General features: G+C 47.7%; 1 protein-coding gene across 1 annotated transcript in view; it reads left to right on the forward strand.

Annotated features, from left to right (window-relative positions):
• The first annotated feature begins 6,757 nt into the window (after nucleotides 1-6,757).
• The window catches only part of ESAM (endothelial cell adhesion molecule), a 79,209-nt gene continuing 61,094 nt past the window's right edge, over nucleotides 6,758-24,872 (forward strand). Inside the window, exon 1 of the mRNA XM_053270075.1 lies at nucleotides 6,758-6,882. Within this exon, the coding sequence (XP_053126050.1) occupies nucleotides 6,798-6,882 (85 nt within the window). The 5' untranslated portion in view covers nucleotides 6,758-6,797. The remainder of the gene's footprint in view (nucleotides 6,883-24,872) is intronic.

Here is a 24,872-nt window from a genome sequence, read left to right on the forward strand (position 1 = left end):
GTAGCCTACAGCAGGATTTCACAATTTTGGCCCTCCAGCTGCTGTTGGACTACAGCTCCCATCATCCCTAGCCACAATGGCCAGTGGTCAGGGATGATGGGAGGTATAAGCCAACATCTGCAAGAGGGCTGATGTCGTGCAGCCCTGGTTTAGAGGCAAAATTACTAAAATAGTATCAATAAAAATTCATAGCCATAAAATTTCCTGATAAGACAATAAGCTCTTAGAATAATAAAAAAAATCTATCTGCTTGCTGATATAAAACTATCTTCGTTAATGCCTTGAAGACAGTTACTATTTGTTTGTGGAGTAGTGATAAAGGAGGGGTGATGACACAGGGAAAGCTGTAAGTGTGGTAATGCTGTCACCCATTTTCTGTCTCTAGGAGAGTAGATGGCAAAAGTCAGCAGGAGCATTTTGTCCTCAGAAATGGTTCTCGTGGCCCAAATCTCTGGGCCTTTCTTTCACTTGTATTTGGTACATGTTTGATCGCTCACTCCTGTATCCAGTCTTTGCATCCCCCAAGACACTGGTTTTGTTGTGTGGTAAAAGCAAGTGTATCTGTACATTCAGCAGAGAAGGATGCACGACCCAAGCGCAGCACAGCATTCCTCCAGTGGCTGTTGCTGGTATCTGCCATATGCTTCTTTTTAGATTGTGAGCCCTTTGGGGACAAGGGACCATCTTACTTATGTATCATTTATTTTCCTATGTAAACCGCTTTGAGAACTTTAGTTGAAGAGCGGTGTGTAAATATTCATCGTCGTGGTCATTGAGAAATCAAATATACATTGCAGTCAGCATCTGTTTTGCCTATGTTTGGGGTCTATATTTAAAATGTATGTCTTTAAAGTGATAGAATACAGTACATTGGGTATCTATATACCGCTTTTCAACAAAAGTTCAGAAAGAAAGGCTCCCTGTCCCCACTGGAGGGATGTTGTGCTGGGGATGGAGAGGGCCAGTTGTTCCTTCCCCTGCTCAATAAAGAGAATCACCACTTTTAAAAGGTGCCTCTTTGCTCAGTTAGCAGAATGGTAGGACATGGTAAGAGAAAGCGGCTACATTTCTCCAGAAAAATAGAAGGTGGAGAAGTAGAGAGGAGGAGCTCTAGTCTTAAGATATTTGCAGAAGTATAAAAGAGGACTTTTTAATGTCTCTTAGATGTCAATAAGGCAATTTGCTCACATCCTTGGAAACCTGCATTCTTTATTTTATTTTTTTGCTAATAATACTCATTGCTAGTTGCACTACAATGTAAGTTAGAGACACTTTAGAACTGGCTTTATACTCTTTAAAAAAACAAAAAACAACCCATCTTGCTTCCAAAAATGGTTATTCCTCCTTATGCCAGCAGATGGTGTTCTGTAGTAAAGAATCCCACGGCTCTCCCATCTCTTAAGAAATCTTTGCCAAAGTCATTAATGGCTATTTTACTATAGCAAATGTGCAACTTTTTCTACGATCACAGTGGGGTTACTCACCCTGCCCCCACTTCACTAATGGTCTGCCGTGGGAGATGGTGCTAACATAGCAACAGCCTCTGGAGAAGACGTAGCCAGCTAGTCACTTGCTCAATGCAGCAAAAACTCTGATAACCTCTCTTTGGGCCACTGAATTACTTGTTAGAATTTTTTTCTGTTTTGGAGCTCGCTAAAGAGATTTGCACGCTGTAAGTGTAAAGCTGTAGTTTATTGGCAGCAGTGATAGCATGAAAGGACTCTCTTCCTGATCACTGATGCCTTCAGGAGGGGAACAGTTCTCCAGAATGCATCTGCCTTGGGCTTCCCAGCATCCAGGAATGTAGTGGGGTAAATCTGGTGTTGGGCAAGCTAGGAGAAATGAGACGATGTCAGGAATTGTATTAGCTTCACCCTTTTCATCTTGAATCATCTCTTCAGCTGGAGGGCGTCTCGACACGGATGATTCAAAATGTTGGAAAATAGATTTCTCCAAGAGGACAAAATAGATTAACATGCAGCTGGGCTGCGCAAATCTAATCTGTTCATATTTAGAGATTTGGTTAAAGCCCTGATTTGATGTAAGAACATGTTAAAGTTGTTACTCTCCCACCCTTAATCTGATTAAGTATCCTGGAAACATGGTTCCTGTTCATTTGGACGTTCATTTCCCCAGGTAGTAATTATTGGCAGGTAGATCAATTATTTTTTTCAGTGTGTGGGGGACAAATTGTCAAATTAAGTGTTTGGTGATCTCTGCAGGGCTACTCCCTGTGGAGAGAAACCTAGTCTTGGAGTGTTTCCCTTGTTCCTTGTCTCATTTCATTTCTTAAATTGTCTATTCTGAAGTTGGCTAATGAACATGTTTGGTCTATGAAACACTTTACTTATGGTCTCTTGAGAAAATGATGTGGGTTCCTCTCTTCCCTAAGCAGTGAGAAGTTGCTACTGAGTTATGGGTTCAACGACGTTTCATGACATTTCACGAGAGGAGAGCTGGTCTTTTTGTTAAGACTTGTTCTTTTTGCTAAGTAGGGTCTGTACTGGTATACATTTGGATAGGAGACTATATGTGAGCACTGGGAGAGATTCCCCTTGGGGGATGGGGCTGCTCTGGAAAGAGCATTTGCAGTCTTGCATGTGGAAGGTTCCAGGTCTGTGTCCTCCCACTCCCCGCATCCCCAAGATAGGGCTGAGAGAGACTCTTGCCTGCAACCTTGGAGAAGCCGCTGCCAGTCTGGGTAGGCAATACTGAACTAGATGGACCAATGGTGTGACTCAGTAGAAGGCAGCTTTCTTTGTTCATCCTTCCATATGGCCATGGAATGGCCCTTTGGAAAGAACCAGGCCTTTTTAGTGGGAAGTCCCTGTCCTTCATTTTAGTACACTCCCTAGAGCAGGGTTTCTTAAGCTTGGGCCCCCAGATGTTTTTGGACTACAACTCCCAGAATCCCCAAGCAGAAGCCATTGCAGTGGAGGATTCTGGGAGTTGTAGTCCAACAACATCTGAGGGCCCAAGGTTAAGAAACCTTGCCCTACAGCAGGGATTCTCAACGTTGGGTCCCCAGATGTTATTGGACTTCAGCTCCCATAATCCCCAGCCCCAGTGGCCTTTGGTTGGGGATTATGGGAGTTGGTCCAATAACTTCTGGGGACCCAACATTGAGAATCCCTGCCCTAGAGCATCTGCTTTGCAGGCAGACAGTCCCAGATTCCCTCCCTGGCATCTCCAGTTAGGGCTGAGAGAGACTCCTGTCTGCAGCCTTGGAGAAATTGGTGCCTGTATACGGAACTAGATGCACCAAGGGTCTGATTCGGTATGAGGCAGCTTCCTATGCTCCTATGATGTGGGTCAATCACCAGCTGAGGAGTGTGCGGATGGATTTTCTCTCTCATCTGGCTTCAGATGCAAGCAAAGCCTTTCAATGCCAAGCATAACATTCCATGGCTTTCTCGGAGGCAATTCTTCATCTGTCAGAACCTGGACAATTTCCCAGGAGGACTTGTGAAATTGACTACCAATGGCATGAGTGGGGTGCCCTTCTCTCTGCTCCACATTCATCCTCTCCACCACCCCACCCCCTCCAGATGTCCTACTCAAATTCCTGCTCAGCTAGAGGTCAGCCATTTCAGGGAAGTCCTGATAGCGCTTGGTTCCATCTGCCAAATGGGAATCATGGCACCCCGACACGGATGCCAAGTTTAATATACAGACTTACAGCCATGACATCCAACTTTGCAGAAGTAGGAGAACATCTTCCCCAGGATCAACTCCAATGTCATGAGCAAGCGTTCTCAGTTCCCCAGGACTCATTTTCATTTTTCAAGATAAAAGTATGTAGATGGCCTGCATAGATTTATAAAGGAAAATTAAGCACCTGTCTAGGAAGCTACCCTATGCTGAGTCAGACCATTGCTCTGTCTACCTCAGTATTGACTACTCTGGTCGGCAGCAGCTTCTCCAAGGTTGCAGGCAGGAATCCCTCTCAGCCCTACCTGGAGATGCTGCCAGGGATTGAAACTGGATCCTTCTGCATGCAAAGCAGCTGTTCTGCCACTGAGCTACAGCCGTATTCTTGAGAGAGTATAGTAGCTGCTGCCCACTGAGTCAGACCCTTGGTCCATCTAGCTCAGTATTGTTTTCACAGACTGGCAGCAGCTTTCCAAGGTTCCAGGTAGGAGTCTCTCAGCCTGATCTTGGAGATTGAACTCGGGACCTTCTGCATGCAAAGCAGATGCCCTACCACTGAGTTATACCCCCTGTTTCCGGTTATAAAAATGACATCTGTATGCATGGTGTTATTTGGGCTTTGTGTTTACATGTGTGAGTGTATTTGTGCTTCTAATACTGGAATGATGGTGCCTTGCCTTTTCTCTCCTGCTTTATTTTCAACGGAAACTTGCCAGACTGTGAACACAGCTCTAAGGGGTGGGGGAGAGAGAGAAGGCTCTGTGTGAGCTGAGGTGCCTTTCACATTTTCAGCTTACTACAGAGTGTTGTTAATACAGACCCAAAAAATGCAAATTGCAAAGTGAAGACCAACTGGTAAATTAACGGGGGGAGGAATAGAGGAACATAGGAAGCTGCCATATACTGAGTCAGACCCTTGGTCCATCTAGCTCAGTCTTGTCGACACAGACTGGCAGCGGCTTCTCCAAGGTTGCAGGCAGGACTCTCTCTCAGCCCGATCTTGGAGATGCTGCCAGGGAGGGAACTTGGGACCTTCTGTCTGCAAGCATGCAGGTGCTCTTCTACTGTGTATCTTACAGTGCTCATACATGTAGTCTCCCATTCAAATGCAACCAAGGTGGACCCTGCTTAGCAAAGGGGACAATTCATGCTCGCTACCACAAGTCCAGATCTCCTCCCATAAGGAAGGAAGGAAAGGCTGCTGCTGGGAATGGTGAATTCTCAAGACTCAGTGCAAGTCTCTCTCCTGGAAGAGGAATCCCCAAGCCATCTCCCAGAAAGGTCAGGCGGCAATCTGGAAACTTGTGACAAGGAAGCATAGCAAAGCAAAAGGTTAGAGATGCTTTCTTTCTCTTTCTCCCTCCCCCACCCCTGGAATTCACTCAATATCAGCAGCATCCAATGATGGGGAAGAGAATTGGTCTTGTGGCAGTAAGCATAAATTGCCCCTTTTGTTAAGCAGGGTCTGCCCTGGTTTGCATTTGGATGAGTGAATATGTGAGATGTGAAGGCCTGGGGGGAGGGGCAATCCACCCCCCCGCAAACAAAAAGCCCTTTTATTCCCCCCTGCAAAAAAAAATCTGATTTTCCCAGGCTGCAACCTCTCTAACCATGCCATCTCCCACCCCCACCAACCCCAACCTTTCTCTTTCCCCATAGCATAGAGTGCAGCTTCTTTCTCCCCTGCCATCTTTTCCTCCTCCCTCCTCCTCTTTACCTGGTGGGAGGGTGACCGGGACCCATCTAGTGTAGCAACTTTAATACCCCCCCCCCACACTGCTGAGCATGCCCAGTAGCAGCCCTGACGCTATGTGCCCTTTTTACGCACAGTGGGCGGATTGGATTTCCCAGCTGTACAGAACATCTGGACAAAGCAACTCTATTGCACCCGCCTCTCATCTTCTTTCACCTAACCTGAGAGTCCTAGCGTTAGGTGAAAGAAAGCAGAGATGTGTGCAATTCTACACCTGTGCTAATTCCTGGGGTACTTGCCTTGTACTCCCTCCCCAAGTGCAATTTTGAAAACACTGGGAAAGTGCAAGAGTTTCGGACTGGGCAAAACACAAAGCCGGCTCAGTCTATTCTCTTGTCATCACTGCTCCTAGTCTGCACGTACTAGGGTGTGCACAAAACCAGCTCAAGTGGTTTGGTTCGAATTTGAACCAAAGTCAAAACAGGGCAGCCAGGTTTGGTTTTGGCCTTGCTCGACCCTCACTCCCCACCCCAGTTCGGTTCAAATCCCACTTGAACCAGTTCTGAAAAGTTCTACATAGGATATAATGGAAATTCAAAGCAGTTCATTATTTCCTATGCAGAGCACCTAAGGGCACAAAAGAGCATCTAGGTTCCAAGTTCCCTCCCTGGCAGCATCTCCAAGATAGGGCTGAGAGAGACTCCTGCCTGCAACCTTGGAGAAGCCGCTGCCAGTCTGTGAAAACAATCCTGAGCTAGATAGACCAATGGTCTGACTCAGTATATGGCAGCTCCCTATGTTCCTATGAGAGAGAGAAGGAAGGAAGGAAGGAAGGAATACATTCAAATACAACAAATATTTATATACTGCTTTTCAACAAGAGTTCCCAAAGAGGTTTGCATAGATAGAAATAAAATAATGAGAGAGAGAATAAAATATAGCCCCGTATTGTCTACACTGGCTGGCAGCAGCAGGATTTCATTCAGGCCGGAGCCTTTCCCCGCCCTACCTGGAGCTGCTGCCACTGGGAGTGAACCTCCTGCTTGCAAAACAACAGCTGCTCTACCACGGGGCTGCTACATCAGAAGAAAGTCCCCTGAAAGCAACGCGCTTTGCTTTCAAGCCAATCCGGTTCGGGTGGGGCCGTGAGTGCAAAACGAAATCTTGTGGGACGCCCCTATAAACCCGATCCCGACGCTGATTCGAATTCCCTACCGGACGCACGCCAGCGCCTCCCCCCCCCCCCCAGGAAGCACGCCCCGCACTCAACCTGTGCGCTCCGCCCCTTCCACCTGATAGGTCGCTTTCCTGTCCCCCGGGGCACCGCCCCCCTACCCTCCCCCACCTGCTAGCCACGCCCCACCCGTCGGGGCTCCTCCCCACGCGGCTCCCGGCTCCCCCGCCCGCGGGCTCAGCTGCTGCACCTGCTGCTGCTTTGCTTTCTGCGGGAGGGATGCGCGCAGCGCGTCAGGCGCCTCTACTGGGAATGGGCGCGATGGAGCCGCTGCCGCTGGCCCTGGGGCTGGCCGCCTTGCTCGGTGAGTGGGGCCAGAGCGGGGCGGGGGGCAGGTCTCGATCCTGATCCTTTGCCTGTTCTCCATAGAAGCGCTCTCGGTCGGGTTCCCTCCGCGCAACTGGGAGCGACGGAGCGTTCCCGGTCGGTCTTCTCCACCAGCCTTACCTCTCGCTCTGCCTGGAGTCGCGGCCGGAGACCCCGGCCAAGGACAGGGCGGGCGAGCGGGACTCTCGCTTGGCTGCAGATCCCAACTTCTGCTGTTAGTTTGGGGGCTGCTGCGCTCGCCGTCGCTTAATCCGGATTAGTGGCTCCTTTTTCACGACCCCCTTGGCGCGCAATTGCGGGGGGGGGGGGCGCGCGCGCCCTGGGACGTGGTTTGTTCTTGTCTTCCCCCGCGGCTGTGTAGAAACCAAGCGGAGATTCTAAGCCTCGTTAGCGAGGGGGTCAGGGAAGAAGAACCACCAGCCGGTATCAGTTATTCCGGATTAAGGCGTTAATCCTGTGCGGTGGCGGTGTGGTGTAGTCGCCGCGATGAGGGGGCGCTTTGGGTTGAGATGAAGTTCCTGCCGCAGCACGGCCCGAGAGGGGTGCTTACTCGGAAGTAAGTCCCATTCTACTCGGCGGGGCTTGCTCCCGCATGAAGGCGCGGAGGAGCGAAGCCGGAATGGCTCCTGATGGGGGAGCGAGCGAGCGAGTATTTGATTGAACCTTCGTGTCCGTGGGCAAAAGGACCGGTGCGGAGTTCTGGAAAGACATCTCCCCTGCCTAGAGATGGCTATATCAGGCGGAGGGATAGAAATAGGGATACATAAATGAAAGAAAGAAAGGTCGAGGCGTCGCACATCTGCCTTGGTCGTGTGGCACTGGAAATGGGCTCTTCCTCAGGTCAGGGCTATCCCTACTTAAAAAGAAGCTGAAAGTGATCTGCTCTGCAGGACTGTTTTGAAGGGAGAGGAAGCCGAGTATGAAATACTGTACAAATTCGGGCTGCAATCCTCTGCACGTTTCCCTTGGTCCAGGGATGCAGATCCCCCAGGAGTTTCCTCCACCTTTTACTGAACTTTCCTCCGCCACACTGAATAACCTATGGCTCCTGCACCTCCACCCAATAAGGTGTCTTTCCTCCCCAAGCCCAAATTTAACTGAGGAGTCTTTCTCCCTTTCAGCACCCCTGGCTAGGTTAGGGGTTTTAAGCCTTGGGTCCTCAGACGTTGTTGGACTCCAGCTCCCGCCCGCGCCCTCCGCAGCCACAATCCAGCCATCAAGGCTGGGGATGATGGGAGTTGTAGTCCAACATCTGGGGCCCCAAGGTGGAGAACCCCAGGCTATTGTGGCTGGGGACAATGGGAGCTGTAGTCCAAGATAAGGATATGCAGACCTGGTTCGATCGCAAACCAAACTGTCACGAACTGGGCTGGTTCGAACCGGTTCAAGCTCATTCGTCGAACCAATGGGACCAACCAATCAGTTCAGCTGAACCGGTTTGCACACCCATGATTTGGTCTGAATTCAGTTCAAATTCGGGTCGAATCATGCCCAATGGTCCATGCACACCTCTAGTGTCCACATTGGAAGACCCAAAATTGAGAACCCTGATATAGAAGTAAGGCTCACGGGCTTCTGAGTAAACATGCATAGGATTGCTGGCTCAGGTGCTAGTTAAACTCTCATCTGGACTGAAAGATGTTGCCTCTCTCTCTCCTTCCTTGGCTGCCTGGTTACCGAGATCCACTGGAGCTAATCACCCCATGAGATTGAACTCCCCACGGTTTCCCTAATCCATCCCAAAGGAAAGGAACATTTTAATCTCTTTACTGCATTTATTGGCACTTTCCCCATTGCCCAAGGCAGTTAATGCATTACAAAATACTTCTGTTGAAAATGATGGAGTATACCCTTAAAACTCTTCAGACTATAACACGAGGGTTTTTGGTTTTTTTAAAAACACACAGCTAAAAACTCCGGTTGATAACAATGCCAATTCATAACAGAAGCAGATCCAAATTGGCATGACCTTCCAGCTTGAGACCCATCCCTGTATTCTAAGGGAATTGACACAGTTTCTCTGAATTCTGAAAGAGTTCCCTGCATCCGAAGGGATGAACACAAGTGCAATAGGAATTATGGCCTATGCTAGAATGTGGGGATTGCCTGAAGATACAATACACTGACCAGTAGAAACCACACAGGATCAGCAATAAGCAGCCAACTGACCTGTCCCAGTTCCTTAGCAATTCATTATCCATTCATCAGATGAGATATTAATCATTTATGGATCTGTTCTGAGTAATATATTGGTGAGTAAACTTGCGAGTGCGCACATGTGCACACACCTTAGAGGGAACACTGTCTGTAAGATATTCCACTTACGGATGGGGCCACTCTAGGAAGAGCATCTGCTTGCTTCCAAGCAGAAGGTTCCTGGTTCCATCCCTGGCATCTCTCGATAGTCTGGGAGAGATTCCTACCTGCAGCCTTGGAGAAGCTGCTGCCAGTCTGTGCAGACAATACTGAGCTAGATGGGCCAATGGTCTGACTCAGTACATGGCAGCTTCCTATGTTCCACATGCACACACTACAGTAGAATGTCTGCTCTCTGGGTTCCGATCTTTGGCTAAAAGAGTTGGGCGAGGGCATGTACTTGATCTGTGTTGATTTTTCATGATAGAAAAAGCTGAGCGGCTTTCTTGTTTGTTGATCTTGGTCTAACTTAGGCTGCAAATCTTCATTGGAGGGCAAGCTGATAATCTCTTTGTAAAACACTGTGTAAATGTCGGGACCCTGAGCAAACAGGACTACACATGATTTGTGTGAAATCGTTGCGAAGACTAATCCTTTGAAATATGTGCCCCTGGTCCGTCCCTGACGGCAGTTTCAAAGGCCAGGCAGGGGGAATCGCAGATACTTTTTTCCTGGAAAAAGTAACGCTGAGTGTACTTTGTACGGGCACATTGCGAAACGGTGTGCCAAGGAAGAAATAACTGGTCAAATAAATTGTGACAAGGGTGGGAATTTTACCAAGCTGTGTATTGGATCCATCACTTCTTGGTGTAAGGTTAGTGGTTCTGCAAAGTTCTCGTGCTTTGGTGAGGACAGAAGTGGGGAACAGTCAAGGGAGGCAAGATTTGGGGGAATCGTATAAGTAGGGTCACGAGTTGCTGGGATCAGGGACAGACTCTTTCGTGAGGTGAGACATAGGTGGCAGATTAGTGGGGCGGCAGCAGGGAAGGAAGATACCTCCATGGCTGGCATTGAGGCTTGCTTAGCCCCCTTTCGAAACCAGCCTGTGCTCTCTGCTGGTGCCCCCTGTAATCCACCATCTACGGCAACCACCTCTGATGAGAGAAGCCCTGCCCAAAGCCTCCTTGTTTCTGACATGCCGACGGGCATTTCTTACATAGTTACAAATCCGCCCCTTCCATCATGAGGTCTAGAAACATGGTGTTTTAAAACGAAAGGACCTACGGAATGCTCATTTAAGCATTTGATTCCTCTGCTGGCTTTTTTTGGTTTTGCCCCAGGTTTTCCCCCAGGCAACCGGGAGGGAAATGACAGCACGTAGGGTGGGGCTTTTACTCTTCCTGCTGCGCTGTTTTCTTCCTCTCGCTGTGTCTGTCTGTACAGCATTTCAATTCAGATCATACCTATAATGAAGTTATTGTCTGGGAAAGTTCAGCAAACAGAACTAGACTCGGCAAACACTGCGGACTGGCTATACCTGAAGGTCACTGTAGCATTTCGGCTTCCCTGTGACTGCTCTGGAAGTTGTAAAAAGGAGAGTCTTACTAAATTTTTGTCATCAAACAATTTTGGGGTGCAAAATTGATGTTTCCCCCCGGGGTGTGTGTGTCGAAAATGATCCTCAAATCCCCACCTCTAAAGCTTGCCTTGTTGTAGTTTTCATATATTCCCATTTAATATTTGTATAGTTTTAACTTTAAGTCTTGTATTTTTTAAAAAATTGATTGTAAATGGCTTCGAGTTGATTTTAGTGAAAGGCCATATGTACATCTAATAATAAAGAAAATGTGAGCATTAGATATTGCCCTTGGTGGGATCGGGCTGTAGCTCAGTGGTGGAGCATCTGCTTTGCGTGCAGAAGGTGCCAGGTTTAATCCCTGGCAGCATCTCCAGGTAGGGCTGGGACAGCTTGAAGCCTTGGAGAGCTGCTGCCAGTCAGTGTAGATAATACTGAGCTAGAAGGGCCAATGGTCTGACTCTATACAAGGCAGCTTTTTATTTATTACAGTTCTATTCCACCCTATCCATCCAAAGGCTTTGGGTGGCGCAGCGGGGAAATGACTTGACTAGCAAGCCAGAGGTTGCCAGTTCGAATCCCTACTGGTATGTTGACCAGACTATGGGAAATGCCTATATTGGGTAGCAGCGATATGCTGAAAGGCATCACACTCTGCGGGAGGAAGCAATGGCAAACCCCTCCTGTATTTTACAAAGATAACCACAGGGTTCTGTGGTCGCCACGAGTCAACACCCACTCGACAGCACACTTTACTTTACAACAATCAAAAAGAACCAACAACTATTTAAAACCATCAGCTTAAAATAATATAAAACTTAATTAAAAAACAGTCAAACCATTTAAGAACAACTTAAAAACCTTGGAAGGCCGGACCAAACAAATACGTTTTCAGCACTCTCTTGACGGCCAACCAGGAGCCCAAGCTACAATTTATGCCAAGAGTAAGTTTTCCTTTTTATGTTCCTATGAGTGACTTGTGGGCCCACACATTCTTCGACTAGCTAGGCACAAGCTGCAGGACAGATTTCCATTTGAATGTCATTCAGACTTGGAAGCCGAAAGTGATGTGTCATGCTTCTGAGCATACACAGACTGCCGGGCCTTCACTCTTGAGTAGCAAGGCTGCTTTATACTTAGGGGTCTCTGGAACAGCAGTTGTGACTTTTGAGGTTGGTTTGATTGACCCCGGGCACTTCTTCGTTGGAATTAAAAGCCGTCTCCGTATTATGGAAAGCGGGCGTAGGGTTCCTCCTTGGAGAGGCTGGCATCCAGAGTCATCTAAGTCGGGATTCTCACTCTTGCTGGTTTTTTCCTTGCCTCTCCTTATCCTCGCCACTAGCAAATACGTGACATGGAGCACTGGAAGCGTGAGCAATCTAGCTCTGTGGAATTGCATCTTTGTAAAGGAAGTGGCATTTGCCTGATAGCTTTAAAAGGAGAGGATGGAAACAGTGACTCCAAAACATGCTGTTGGGAACCATTTCTGCCTTTCTCTCAAGGGAATGGACCGGGTGACCAGCCCTTGTTTTATTTCTGGCTGTCAGCAGGGCCCAGAGCTCATGAGCAGAGAGGAAAGCAATGCAGAAAATGCTATATTGATGAAACTTACATATTTGCGTCTCCAGCATTTTCCAAGCAAGCAACTTGAGAATCCAGACATCCTCACTGGAGTCCTGCTACCCTTACATTGGAAGCTATTTAATAGAGCACCTTCTTCATAGGAACATAGGAAGCTGCCATATACAGAGTCAGACCTTTGGTCCATCTAGCTCTGTATTGTCTACACAGACTTGTAGTGGCTTCCCCAAGGTTACGGGCAGGAGTCTCCCTCAGCCCTATCTTGGAGAAGCCAGGGAGGGAACTTGGGATCTTCTGCATGCAAGCATGCCCATGCTCTTCCCAGTGACTCCATCACCTAAGGGGAATAGTTTACAGTGCTCATACATGTAGTCTCCCATTCAAATGCAAACCAGGATGGAGCCTGCTTAGCAAAGGGGACAATTCATGCTTGCTATCCCAAGACCAGCTCTTCATGAACCCCACCACCGATTAAGATCACCGGGGAGGTCTGGTTGCAGATATCATCGGTTTGTTTGGTGGTGACTGAAAACAGGAGCTTATCTAGAGTTACATAAGAACAGCCCTGCTGGATCAGGCCCATGGCCCATCTCGTCCAGCATGCCATTTCACACAGTGGCCCACCAGATGCCACTGGGAGCCCACAGGAAGGAATTGAGGGCATGCCATCTCTCCTGCTGTTACTCCCCTACAACTGGTATTCAGAGGCATCCTGCCTCTGAGGCTAGAGGTGGCCTATAGCCCTCCAACTAGTAGCCACTGATAGACCTCTCCTCTCTGAGGAGAGGTTGCCCTAGGACTCTGGAACATAATGTCCCCCATCTCTGTCAACTCTTGAAAATGCACCTATTTATCAGGCTTTTAACTTATAAGGTTTCAAAGCTCTGTTTAATGATAAATCATATATTTTGTTTTATATGATTTAAGACGCTAAGTGTTGTCGGATTTTCATGGTAAACCTCCTAGAAATTTTAAATCTGCTCCTCAGTCTCCTTGATAGTTTTAAGGGGGAAAGTAAAGATGTGGCTCTTCACCCAGGCTTTTGCAGGAAAGCATTGTCTTTTACTGGTGCTGCTTTGTGTTATGTATTATTATTATTTTATGGATTATTCAATTTTTATATAGATTATTTTTATTATTTATACTATCTATACTTTTGTATTATATATTGTGATTTTTGAGATCATCTGTACCTTTGTATTTTAATAATGCATTGTTTTAATTATATTGTGAACTGCCTTCAGATTATTTTAATGAAAAGTGGCATATAGATTGATCAATCAATAAATCAATAGGGCAGTATATAATTTTTTTTTAAAGCTGTCTTCTACTGGTCAGACCATTGGTCTGTCTAGCTCAGTATTGCCTTCACCGGGGACACCCTTCTACATAATGTGTGTTTATTGATTCATTGATTGATTTTGATTTATATACTGCCCTTCCAAAAATGGCTCAGGGCAGTTTACAGCAAAACAAAACAATTAAGTTCAATAAAAATTAAAATCAAAACTCAATCAGACAATTAAAATCAGTTAAACATTAAAATCATTAACATTAAAATCATTTAAAACCAACATTAAAAATTTAAAATTAAAACCATAAATCTAATTATGAACCTGGGTGAATAAATGTGTCTTCAGTGCCTTTTTAAAGGTTGCCAAAGATGGGGAGGCTCTTATTTCAATAATGTTGGACTACAGCTCCCATCATCCCTGACTGTTGACCACTGTGACTGGGGATGATGGGTTTTGTAGTCCAGCAGCAGCTGGAGGGCCAAGGTTCTGCAGCACTGCTCTACACTGACTGGCAGCAGGTCTGCAAGGTTTCAGGTAGGAGTCTTTCCGAGCCTTGGCTGGAGTTTCTGGGGATTACAGAGCTATGGTCCTGCCCCCTAAAGGAAATATTTTACAGCAGACCACGCTCAGTCACGTGGAGTCACCCATCCGAATGCAAACCAAGGTGAACCCTGCTTAGCAAAGGAGCAATCCATGCTTGCTCTTGCCAATCCGGCTTCTATTCTCCCAAACCGAAAGGTGCATTATGCAATGTTTTCTCTTGAATGGGAGATGTGATGTGAGGACTGCAAGATATTCCCCTCAGGGGATGGAGCTGCTCTAGGAAGAGCAGAAGGTTCCAAGTTCCCTCCCTGGCAGCTTCTTCAAGATAGGGCTGAGAGAGATTCCTGCCTGCAACCTTGGAGAAGCCGCTGCCAGTCTGGGTAGACAATACTTCCTATGTTTCAGAGATGGGGCCATAACTCAGTGGTCGAACATCTGCTTTGCATGCAGAAGCTCCCAGGTTCCATCCCTGGCAGCATCTCCAGGTAGTGCTGGGAAAGACTCCTGCCTGAAACCTTGGAGAGCTGCTGCCAGTTAATGTGGACAGTACTTAGCTAGATGGGTCAAGGGTCTGACTCAGTATAAGACAGCTTCCTATGTTCCTGATTAATGCCACCCCCACTCCCCACACACACACACCTTAAGTGGCGCAGCGGGTAAATGACTTGACTAGCAAGCCAGTGGTTGCCGGTTCGAATCCCCACTTGTAAGTTTCCCAGACTATGGGAAACACCTGTATCGGGCAGCAGCGATATAGGAAGATGCTGAAAGGCATCATCTCACATTGTCTGGAAGAAGGCAATGGTAAACCCCTCCTGTATTCTACCAAAGACAACCACAGGACTCTGTGGGCGCCAGGAGTCAAAATCGACTTGATGGCACACTTTACCTTACACACACACAACTCTTTTAAAAAATAATATAAAGCACATAAGGTCCCCTCCCTGCTCTCATTTGTCACATTGAGGGTTAAAAGTCCATCTCTCCCTTTTGCACAGTAGAGAAGTCAAATTGTTCATGCGTTTTTGCTCTCTTGAGTCTTAAAGTTCCTCCTGCCCTGGGGTCGTGAGAAATGCAGCAAGGGACGTTCTCAACAAGCATTGCGCTTAAGGCCAACTCCTATCTGTTAATTTTATAAATAGTCTCTGCTCACAAACAAACTTTTTCCTCCTTCCAACACTGGAGTGGGGAATGGGAGATTCCCGTGCCTGCTAGGAAAGCTAATCATGTAGATAGCAGCCCCAGAGAAGAAAATGTAACCTTTAGTCTTCCAAAGCGGGTGGTTTTCCCGCTTTGGTCCACTTTTCCCCACTGGAACTTGCAATCTGTGTGAGTTCACGGACCAGCAAAGGTCCGTCAAACTAATACCGAGGCTGGGAGGATCGTGCTCGTCCCCCGGTTTAATTTCTGTCTCGGTTTCACATCGCGTAATCATCTTAATCGCATAGAGCGAGGTCATCAAATGAAATCCGCCTTCAGCCTTTAATTCCCAAATGTTTAATAGCTTATCGGGTGGAAATCTGATTGGAGAACGATGGCCCAGAATTACGGAAGCGACGTGAAAAGCCCAAAGTTCTGTTTCAGAGACTTATTTGTCCACTGGGGCTTTTATAAAAATTCTAAACTGTTCTGAAAGATCCAGTACCGAAAAAGAGTGATCATTTAAAGTCATTTAATCATTTAAAGAATTTGATTTGCTAACTGGTGGTTGTTGTTTTTTTAAAATATATATATCCTCCTCTCCCACGCACCCTTCCCCTGTTAACTCTTTCTGTGTCTCTCCCGATAAGTTCTTCAGAGGGCAAACTTATTTCTTTTCACATCTCTATCCAGTTCACATATAAAGCAGGGTGGGTTTGTCTTTAGCAGTCAAAGGAGTCCAGGGACATAGCTATGGGAACTAATGTCCTGGCTGGGCTCATGAAGGAACGGGTCCCACTGGTTGGGAAACAGCCCGCTCTTTGCTCTCTTCCCCACCTCCCTGTTTCCTTGACAAGCTGCTGGCTCCTTCTTGGACTGTGAAGAGTATGTGATATTATTTGCATCGGAGCAGGAGAAAGGGTGTGCCGAAAATGTTTTATTCCCACCCACCCCCCTCCATATAGTTTTTCTGCAGCAAAGGCATGGCCAAGGTGGGCGAGGGGGAGAAGCTAAGGCCCAGGAACTCATCTTCACTGCTTGTCTCAGGGCCCATTTTATTTCGTTCATTCATTCATTCATTCATTTATTAGCCTATTTTTATAGCGCTTGAAGATGTACATTTCTAGGCGGTGTACAAAATATTAGCCTCACTACTTCCGTATTTGGGGGAAAGAGTTGTGGTTTGCATGGACAAGACAGAGGAGTTGAATCAGAAATGTTAACAGTTGATGATGATGATGATGATGATGATGAATCCGATTTCTATACCGCCCTTCCAAAAATGGCTCAGGGCAGTTTACACAGAGAAATAACAAACAAATAAGATGGCTCCCTGTCCCCAAAGGGTTCACATTCTAAAAAGAAACATAAGATAGACACCAGCAACAGTCACTGGAAGTACTGTGCTGGGGTGGCTAGGGCCAGTTTAATGAAATAGATATTATGTACAGGGGCGCAGCAAGGTAATTTTGGGGCCCTATAGTTGTTCTTTTATTTCAGCCACTGTGCAGCTGGGGGGCTGGGTGAACCAAGCAGTCCTCCACCCCCATGCCCGGCAGCGGCGGCCAGAGGGACCAATGTCACGGGCTTGCGACGATCTCTCTCAACTGCCCAGCCGCGCCTCGCAGTTAGCAACAGCCACTGGGCCGAACGGTCAAGCCCAGCGGTTGCTCCGGCCGCTGGCGGGGGTGTGTGTGAGTATGTGAGGATTGCTTGGCTCATCCCCTAGCAGCCACCCCTCGGCCGTACAGCGGCTGCAATAAAAAAACAACAACCCTGCAGTTCTGGTGTGGCGTGCAGTGGTGGGACGGGTGGCTGCAGGAGGCCTCCCGGTCCTTGGAGACCACGGACTGGGGCCCCAAGGTCCGGGGGTTAGAGCACCTCTGATGATGTATAGAGAGGGAAGTGCAGGCTGCTCTTCAGTGCTCCTGCTGCTGGCTGTGTGTTAGCCCCGCCTCTACCCTAGAGTATCAGTAACTAAAGCCCCATTCAAAAGCTGGCCTGGATCAAGGAATGGGTTAACCAAAAACAACACAGCTATGTCCCCGAGTACATTGGAACATATTGCAGCTGCCGCTACTGTGCTTTGAGTCCCTTCAGCCTATTGTTCTAGCCACTCTTCTCCCTTTCCACTCACCTCCACATCAGAGTCCGAGGCAACCTTTTTTCCCCCCGGGACGGGGGGCAAGATAAGGCACTGGAGGCAGAGGATTCAGTATCCGTCTCCCATGTGATCCTACTATTAAAGACAGACACCCCCCCTCCACCCCCACCTTTATAGATGAAAGGGGCAGATATGAGAACAGTACCATGTAGCATCTGTTTTAATTTAGGCATTCTCCAACTTGGGTCTCCAGATAGTCTACAGCTCCCATCGTCCACTGCCACCTCTGCTGTTGGGGTGACAGGGGGTGATGGGAGTTGTAGTCTGACAGCTTCTGGGGACCTGAGTTTCTCTAACTGTCCTGGGTTTGGGCTGATGTGAGCGGCATGGGACTAGATGTTGCTCTGTTTGTGGCACTGCGGCAAGCAGGAGGAAATGCTGATCGTGAGACAAAGTGTCTTTGCCTATGGGATGCCCCCCAGCTAATGCCTTGGGGCGCTTTGTGCTTACCGCGTGCACTTTCAGGCTCATGTTTGCTGACAGTGCACCTTGGCAAGATTGCTGTCTTCCCTCTAGAAGTGTCCTTGGCCTCGTTCAGACATCATACTGTATGTCCCATCATGGTTTAGCATGCCTGTCAGAGTACGTGATCCAGCTGGGGTGAAAGATGCCTGTTGTGGTTTTTGCCCCCCTAGAAAATAGGTGGTAGCACTACAAGGCCATGGAAACATCTGGACCGAGTTGGAGGCTAACAGTAAGTCACACGTTGTCTCATGTTCTGTTGGTATACTGCAGGGCTGCACAATCAGAGGTGCACCTAGGCAATTTTGGAGCCTGGACCTGGAATGCCACCCCCCCACACACACACAGCAATTCAAGCATCATCTCCCTACTCTCAGACACAGACTCTCAGACACAGACTCTCAGTATTTTTAACATCTGGGTTCTTGAGGGCACGCACAGCAACTGGACTCACAAGAACATACGAATGTTAAAAAGGCAAAATGCAAATTTTGCAAACATGCATTAGCAGAAACATTTCAACACACAACTTAACATGTTCCCATCCCACATATTTCTTCCCCCCACTCTGTCTCTAAAGAGGATCTGGAGACCACTAGGGGGTGTGGAGGCCCTGGGCCTCCGCTTCAACGCCTTTGTGCACAATTTCAGCCCTCCAGCAGATGTTGGCCTGCAGCTCCCATAATCCCTGATGATTGGTCACTGTGGCTGGGCAAGATGGGAGTTGTGGTCCAAAAACAGCTGTAGGGCAGCCCTGGTCTAGTGGAAGGTCCTTTGTCCGAATCATGAGACCTTTCAGTGGTCCCCCAAAACTAAAATTGTTTGGAATAGGGGGAGAAATCACTCAGGAGTGAGACAGGGTTGCCCGTTCTCCCAGACTGGCCTGGAATCTCCAGGAAACGGCATTCAACCGGTGGCTGAAAGCGATCCTGGGAAATTTTAATGGCTTGTTCTTGATCCAAGAAGGATGATACTGCCCTGGCATATGCAACTGGGGGTGAGGTCATGCAAGAGCACACCCCTTGTGATACTGGTAGAGGATGTTCCAACCAGTGTTCCCTGTAACAGGGATTCCCAGCTGTTGTTGACTACAACTTCCAGCATCCTCAGCTGCAGTGGCCTTTGGATGGGGATTCTGGGAGTTGTAGTCAACAACAGCTGGGAAACCCTATTATAGCCAACACTGCTCCAAACACGCTCTTGGTGCAGGTATTTGGAGCAGGGGCGTTCAGATGGATGGGACCCTGCATGTGAAGAAGGGATGCGCTCAGAGTAGGAACATAGGAAGCTGCCCTCTACTGAGTCAGACCCTTGGTCCACCTAGCTCAGTATTGTCTACACAGATTGGCAGCAGCTTCTCCAAGGTTGAGGGCAGGAGAGCATGCCCATTGAGATGGTGGATGTCCCAATATAGGAGGAGAGCTGGTCTTGTGGTAGCAAGCATGAATTGTCCCCTTTGTTAAGCAAGGTCCACCCTGGTTTGCATTTGAATGGGAGACTGCATGTGTGAGCACTGGAAGATCTTCCCCTTAGGGTATGGGGCTGCTCTGGGAAGAGCAGAAGGTTCCAAGTTCCCTCCTTGGCATCTCCAAGATAGGGCTGAGAGAGAGTTTCCTGTCTGTAATCTTGGAGAAGCTGCTGCCAGTCTGTGTAGTTAATACTGAGCTAGATGGACCAATGGTCTGACTCAGTAGAAGGCAGCTTCCTATGTTTCTATGTATAGCTTCATATGTTCCTATGATGCTACGCTGGGGTGAATAGGAACAGATGTCCTTGCCTTGCTAAATAGAAGGAAAAGAGCCTCTCCTGAGGACTGTCTTTGCCCATTTAGCAAGGATTTATAAGAGCCGGAGTTGTCTACAGCTCCCTGCTAAGCATACATTCGGTAGCAGACTTAAGCATGCTGGCACCTGCTATGTGGAATGACCCTGAGGGAGGTTTCTCTTCCCGGTCAAAGGTGGGGACTGGCTGTCAGGTTTCTCAAATGTGGTCTGTTTAGCATGCCCCTTGCTTGACAACAAGCAAATCTGTGATTTCCTCAATCAGGCTGGGTTTCAGAATTACTCTTGGATTGAAGGAACACACATTAGAGCTTTTTAAAATGTGGAACCAGACACAAAACCTGCAGTTGGTTTTTTTTTTAATAAAAAAGAAGTCCATGCATGCAAGCATACAGGTGTTCTTCCCAGAGCGGCCCCATCCCCTGAGGAGAATATCTCACAGTGCTCAGAGACAAGTCATGCTTGCTGCCACAAGACCGGCTCTCCTCTCCCTGGAGGAGATTTAGAAACTGTTGGTTTCTAAATGTCCTGGAATGTTTCCCTCTGGGAAACAAATATGCATAGATAAAGAAAATGTACCAGCACATGCTACGGGTGCGAATTATACTTGCATACCATTGTGCGCTTCTGATTTTTCCTTTAAAACAAAAAACAGTCCCGACAAGCACTCTTTATCTTGAGCTGCTTAGGTGGCCCCACTGAGGCAAAGTCCATTGGGGGCATAATAGGCTCTTCTCTTGTCTGCTTCCTTCTCATGAAGGATCAAGTGTCCATCTGGACTTCATCGAAGTTACTAGAAGAGCCATGGAGAGATCAGGTTGGTCAAGTGAGGCTAATGCTGGGCTTATGCGTTCTTACAGTGTCAGGCAAGAGGCAGAGTCGGGACAGCAACCTGGTCGTCTTCCCAGTTGCCGACTGGAAACGCATGCTGGTTGGGGTGTAGGGCAGTGTTCTTGGCTTGCAGCTCCAGAGGCTGGGCTGCATATATGGGCGTGCTTTTTTAAAAAAACTTTATTTGGAGGCTCTAACAGCCTTGTGTTTAAAATCTAAAACCTCAGAGATCTGGTAAGAAATCTGCCTGCTTTCCTTTCGCTATAATCTTATTCGATAATTACTATCCTAACAAGTTATCCTACTTCAGCCTTAAATGTTCACACGTCCGCCATCTTGGATCAGGGTGGACGATGTCATTACAAACTATGCCCTTGAGTTGTCCCTATGTGTCCCTACACCTGTAGCAAATTTGGTTCAAATCGGTTAAGCAGTCTACAAGTTAGCCCACTCGTGCCTCAAATGTTTGTGTCCGCCATCTTGAATTGGGGTGGATGACATCATCACAAGCTATGCTGTTGAGGTGTCCCTACAACTGTACCCAGTTTGGTTCATATTGGTACAGGCATTGCAAAGTTGATGGGGCGGGGCAGCGGGGGGGAAACACACAGACACACCCACACCCCACACACCCACACACAATGCAGGGTGATCTCACAAACTTACTTTCCTTTTTCCTTAAGGAAAGTCGGCTAAAAAACGCACCATGTGCAACTTGGGGCATGAATTGCTGTGCTCAGTGGCTGCCGCCCCAAATCCCATCAATCTCGCATACCTGATTTCCCTTCAAATATGTTGTTGGGTGTCGAGGGCGGGCAGTGAAATCTGATCGGGAACCTGAAGAAAGGTTTGTCTGTTCTCAAAATGAGATGTGGGAGAGGGTGCAAATGCAGAGGGAAAAGTAGGAAATGGGCGATTTGTCCTTTCACCATGACAGATGGGGCGCAGCTGATAAGAGCGCCGTATCGGAGCCAGGTGCTTACAGCCCACACATCTGGATAAAGCCGTGCTATTCTCTGGAACAGCAGCATCCTGGCACTCTGCCATCAGTTCTCTTGGGACGTACAGGGAGGGAGGAGTTTCTCCCGGCCTGTGCAGAGATTTGTATGTATTTAAAGCAGAAGTTCTCGTTAACTGGTGGACATGTGGCCTCCTAACATTTAGCAGGTAGAAACGGGCATGGCTGTAACATCTCTAATCTCCTATTCAAGGCGACTGTCGGTGTCTTTCCCATCACACACTTCTGAACTGCACATGCTGAACTAATTGACTCTTCAATGGTCTGTACTGCATTGTTTCAAAAGGAGAACAGGGTGTGTGTTTTTGGGCTAAAGATATACTTTAAAAAACCCGAATTATCCCACTACTTATCAGCTGTGGAACTCCCCCCCACTTGGTGCACCCGGCACTCTCCCTATCGGCAGTTACATGTAGTTGAAGATCCAGATGCAATGCCAAATCTCAGAGCCGTTGCCCAACTGGCAAGCAAATTGTTTTTGTTTTGTTTTTTCATTTGCCTTCCAAGCCAGTATTGCACACAAACTTTAAACTGTGTTTTACGATTCTGGATCGGAGGGCAACCGCAAGCCATAGTTGGTCGGTTTGGCTGTAATGACATCTTTTGAGGCAAACCAGAAATGATCTGATTTTGCTGAGTGTGCAAAAGAAGGAGAATGTTGCATGATTTGGGATTGCATCTGAACCACCCTTATGGGTGAGTTCTTGATTTCTTTGTCTCTCCAACTGCAAAAACTTGGAGAAAAGCTAAGATGGGACCAGTGTTCCCTCTAATAGGGATCCCCAGATGTTGTTGACTACAACTCCCAGAATCCCCAGCTGCAATGGCATTTGCTTGTGGATTATGGGAGTTGTTGTCAACAGCATCTGGGAATCCCTGTTAGAAGGAACTCTGGATGGGACTCAGCTCTTATAACACATACACAGCATAAACTAGGGGGTGTGTGTGTGTGTGTGTGTGTGTGTGTCTGTCTGTCCATCAATTAACCAGAAACTGTACTTATATTGTGAGCACCAAGCATATAATAGCAAAATGAATATAAGACCCACTCATAGATATGACCCAACAAATAATGGATATTTCTATTTGTTTCAGATTCAACTCCATGCAAGTCAAAAGCTCCCTACCCAACAAGGGGTACTACTAGAGCTCTGGATATCCCACAATGCACCATGTAATATGCATGATGATGCGTTGGTGGATTCCCCCAGGAGATGGACACTCTAGGCACCCGTGTCTGCGTCCGCCGGGGTTGAACGTAGCCCTGGTGAACACGCGATCCCGGGTTAAGGGTTCACACAAGCCATTAACCCTGATTAAGAGCTGGATTTGAAAGCAGGGCTTTGGGGCCCGATCCTGGCAGTTCTCACACTCGGCCTAACCCAGGATGGGCTTCCCTAGCCTGGGTTAGGGTGTGTGTGAGAACAGCCTCAATGTTTGAACAGGGCTATAGTCTTGGGGGCATATTTCACTTGCCCTGTTTCTTAGTTTCCACCTAATGGCTCAGTGGGGAAGTAACTTGCCTCGGGAGCAAGAGGCTGTCCGATCGAATCCCCGCTGGTATGTTTCCCAGAGAAACACCTATATCGGGCAGCAGCGTTACAGGAAGATGCTGCAAGGCATCATCTCATACTGTGCAGGAGATGGCAATGGTCAACCCCTCCTATATTCTACCAAATAAAATCACGTGGCTCTGTGGTTGCCTAAGGGGTCAACACCGACTCGACGGCACAACTTTACCTTTATTTTATTTCTTCGTTGCCATGGCCTCTTGTCCTTGGTGGTCTCTGGTGTCCATTTTGCTAGCGTGAACTTTTTTTACTGAGCAGAGTTGCTGCCTTAGTTAGGTCCATCCTTTTCCATCCCTCTTTTACGTATGCTAACCTAATGCCAGATTGCTTTGTGGGCTATAGTACAGGCTGAATTCAATATCTAGAATTCCTGTAATCCGGAGGTTCTCTATACTGAATATTCCTATTAACCAGGGCTTTTCAACTTGGGTCCCCAGATAGTCTTGGACTGGGACTCCCACTGTCCCCAGCCAGGGGGTGATGGGAGCTGTAGTCCTATATCATCTCAGGTCCCATGTCTGAGAACTGTTGCAAAACCTATTTTTGAAAACAAACAACCTTTTTTTAAAGCTGCAAAACAAAAATAATCTGCAAAATTGCATGCTTTGAGAGTCTTTTATTTTATTTTTATTCCACTCTTCCTCCAGGGAGCCCAGCAGTATATCGTTATATATTTATCCTTACAACAATTAAGTTGTGTCTGTCCCTCTTGGCTTTGACTCTTCTGAGTTAGACCCTGTTACGCCAGTGTAAGAACTTAATGCCCCGACACAACTCTTGAAAGAAAAGCGAGATGGGCATCTGAGTTGCGGATGCTGAGGAATGCACTGTCTTGTCCTCTCCAAACTCTCGACTTGTCAAGACCTGTCAGGTAGTTCCCCGTGGCTGAAATCTAAGCTTCTTAAAGCTGGCTGCCTTTGGCCACAGGTGCTGAACTGTGCTTCCAGCTTGCAGATCAGTGTGTGTGAGTGTCAGATGCTCGGGATGCAAACCGTCTCTGGCAGGGTGGACCTCTGGTCAAAGAGTGCCCGGGGCCAGCTGGAGGGGTGCCCTACATATGTCAGACATCCGATCAAAACCTTTGTGTCAGCTCGACCTTCATCAGCAAACAAGACCTGTTGAGAATCCGCCTCGAGGCTTGGCAGGAGATGTCCCTGGAGGCCCAGAGAGTGTGGCAAAGCAAGGGTTAAGTCTGCAGCTCTACATCCACAAACTCTAGGATGTTTTTGTGTTGAGTCAGAGCAATGGTCCATCTAGCTCAGGCCTGTGGAACTTTGGCCCTCCCGCTGTTTTTGGACTACAGCTCCCATAATCCCCAGCCAGGGATTGTGGGCCAACATCTGCAGGAGGGCTGAACTTGAGCAGCCCTGATCTAGCTCATGGCTGTACAACTGTTAGTCCTCCAGTTGGTTTTGGACTACAACTCCCTTGTCCTTGACTATTGGCCACTGTGGCTGGGGATTATGGGAGTTGTAGGCCAACATCTGCAGGAGATCCAAAGCGGTCTCTGGCCCTGCTGAAACTGGAGATGTCAGGAAACGAATTTGGGTCCTTCCATGTGCAAAGATGTCCTGTATTGCATCTTTTCCTCTCTTTTACGGAGTTAGGGTTCCCCTCCTGTGTCTGTCCCTTGGGTTTCCTTAGCAAGTGGAAGCACCATGTAAACATTTCATGCATCTGCCTCTGAGACATCCAGAACTGACAGATTGCCAAGCAGAGTGGTCAGGGATGTTGCTGTGTGTTTTGTTTCCTTGTTTATTTACTCCATGAATGTCTTGCTCTTCCTCCAAGGAGCCCAGAGCGCGGTGTACATCATGATGTTTATCCTCGCAACGATCCTGGGTGGTAGGTTAGGTTGAGAGATAAGTG

The sequence above is a fragment of the Hemicordylus capensis genome, chromosome 8 (assembly GCF_027244095.1).
Source record: "Hemicordylus capensis ecotype Gifberg chromosome 8, rHemCap1.1.pri, whole genome shotgun sequence".
NCBI classification, from domain to species: domain Eukaryota; kingdom Metazoa; phylum Chordata; class Lepidosauria; order Squamata; family Cordylidae; genus Hemicordylus; species Hemicordylus capensis.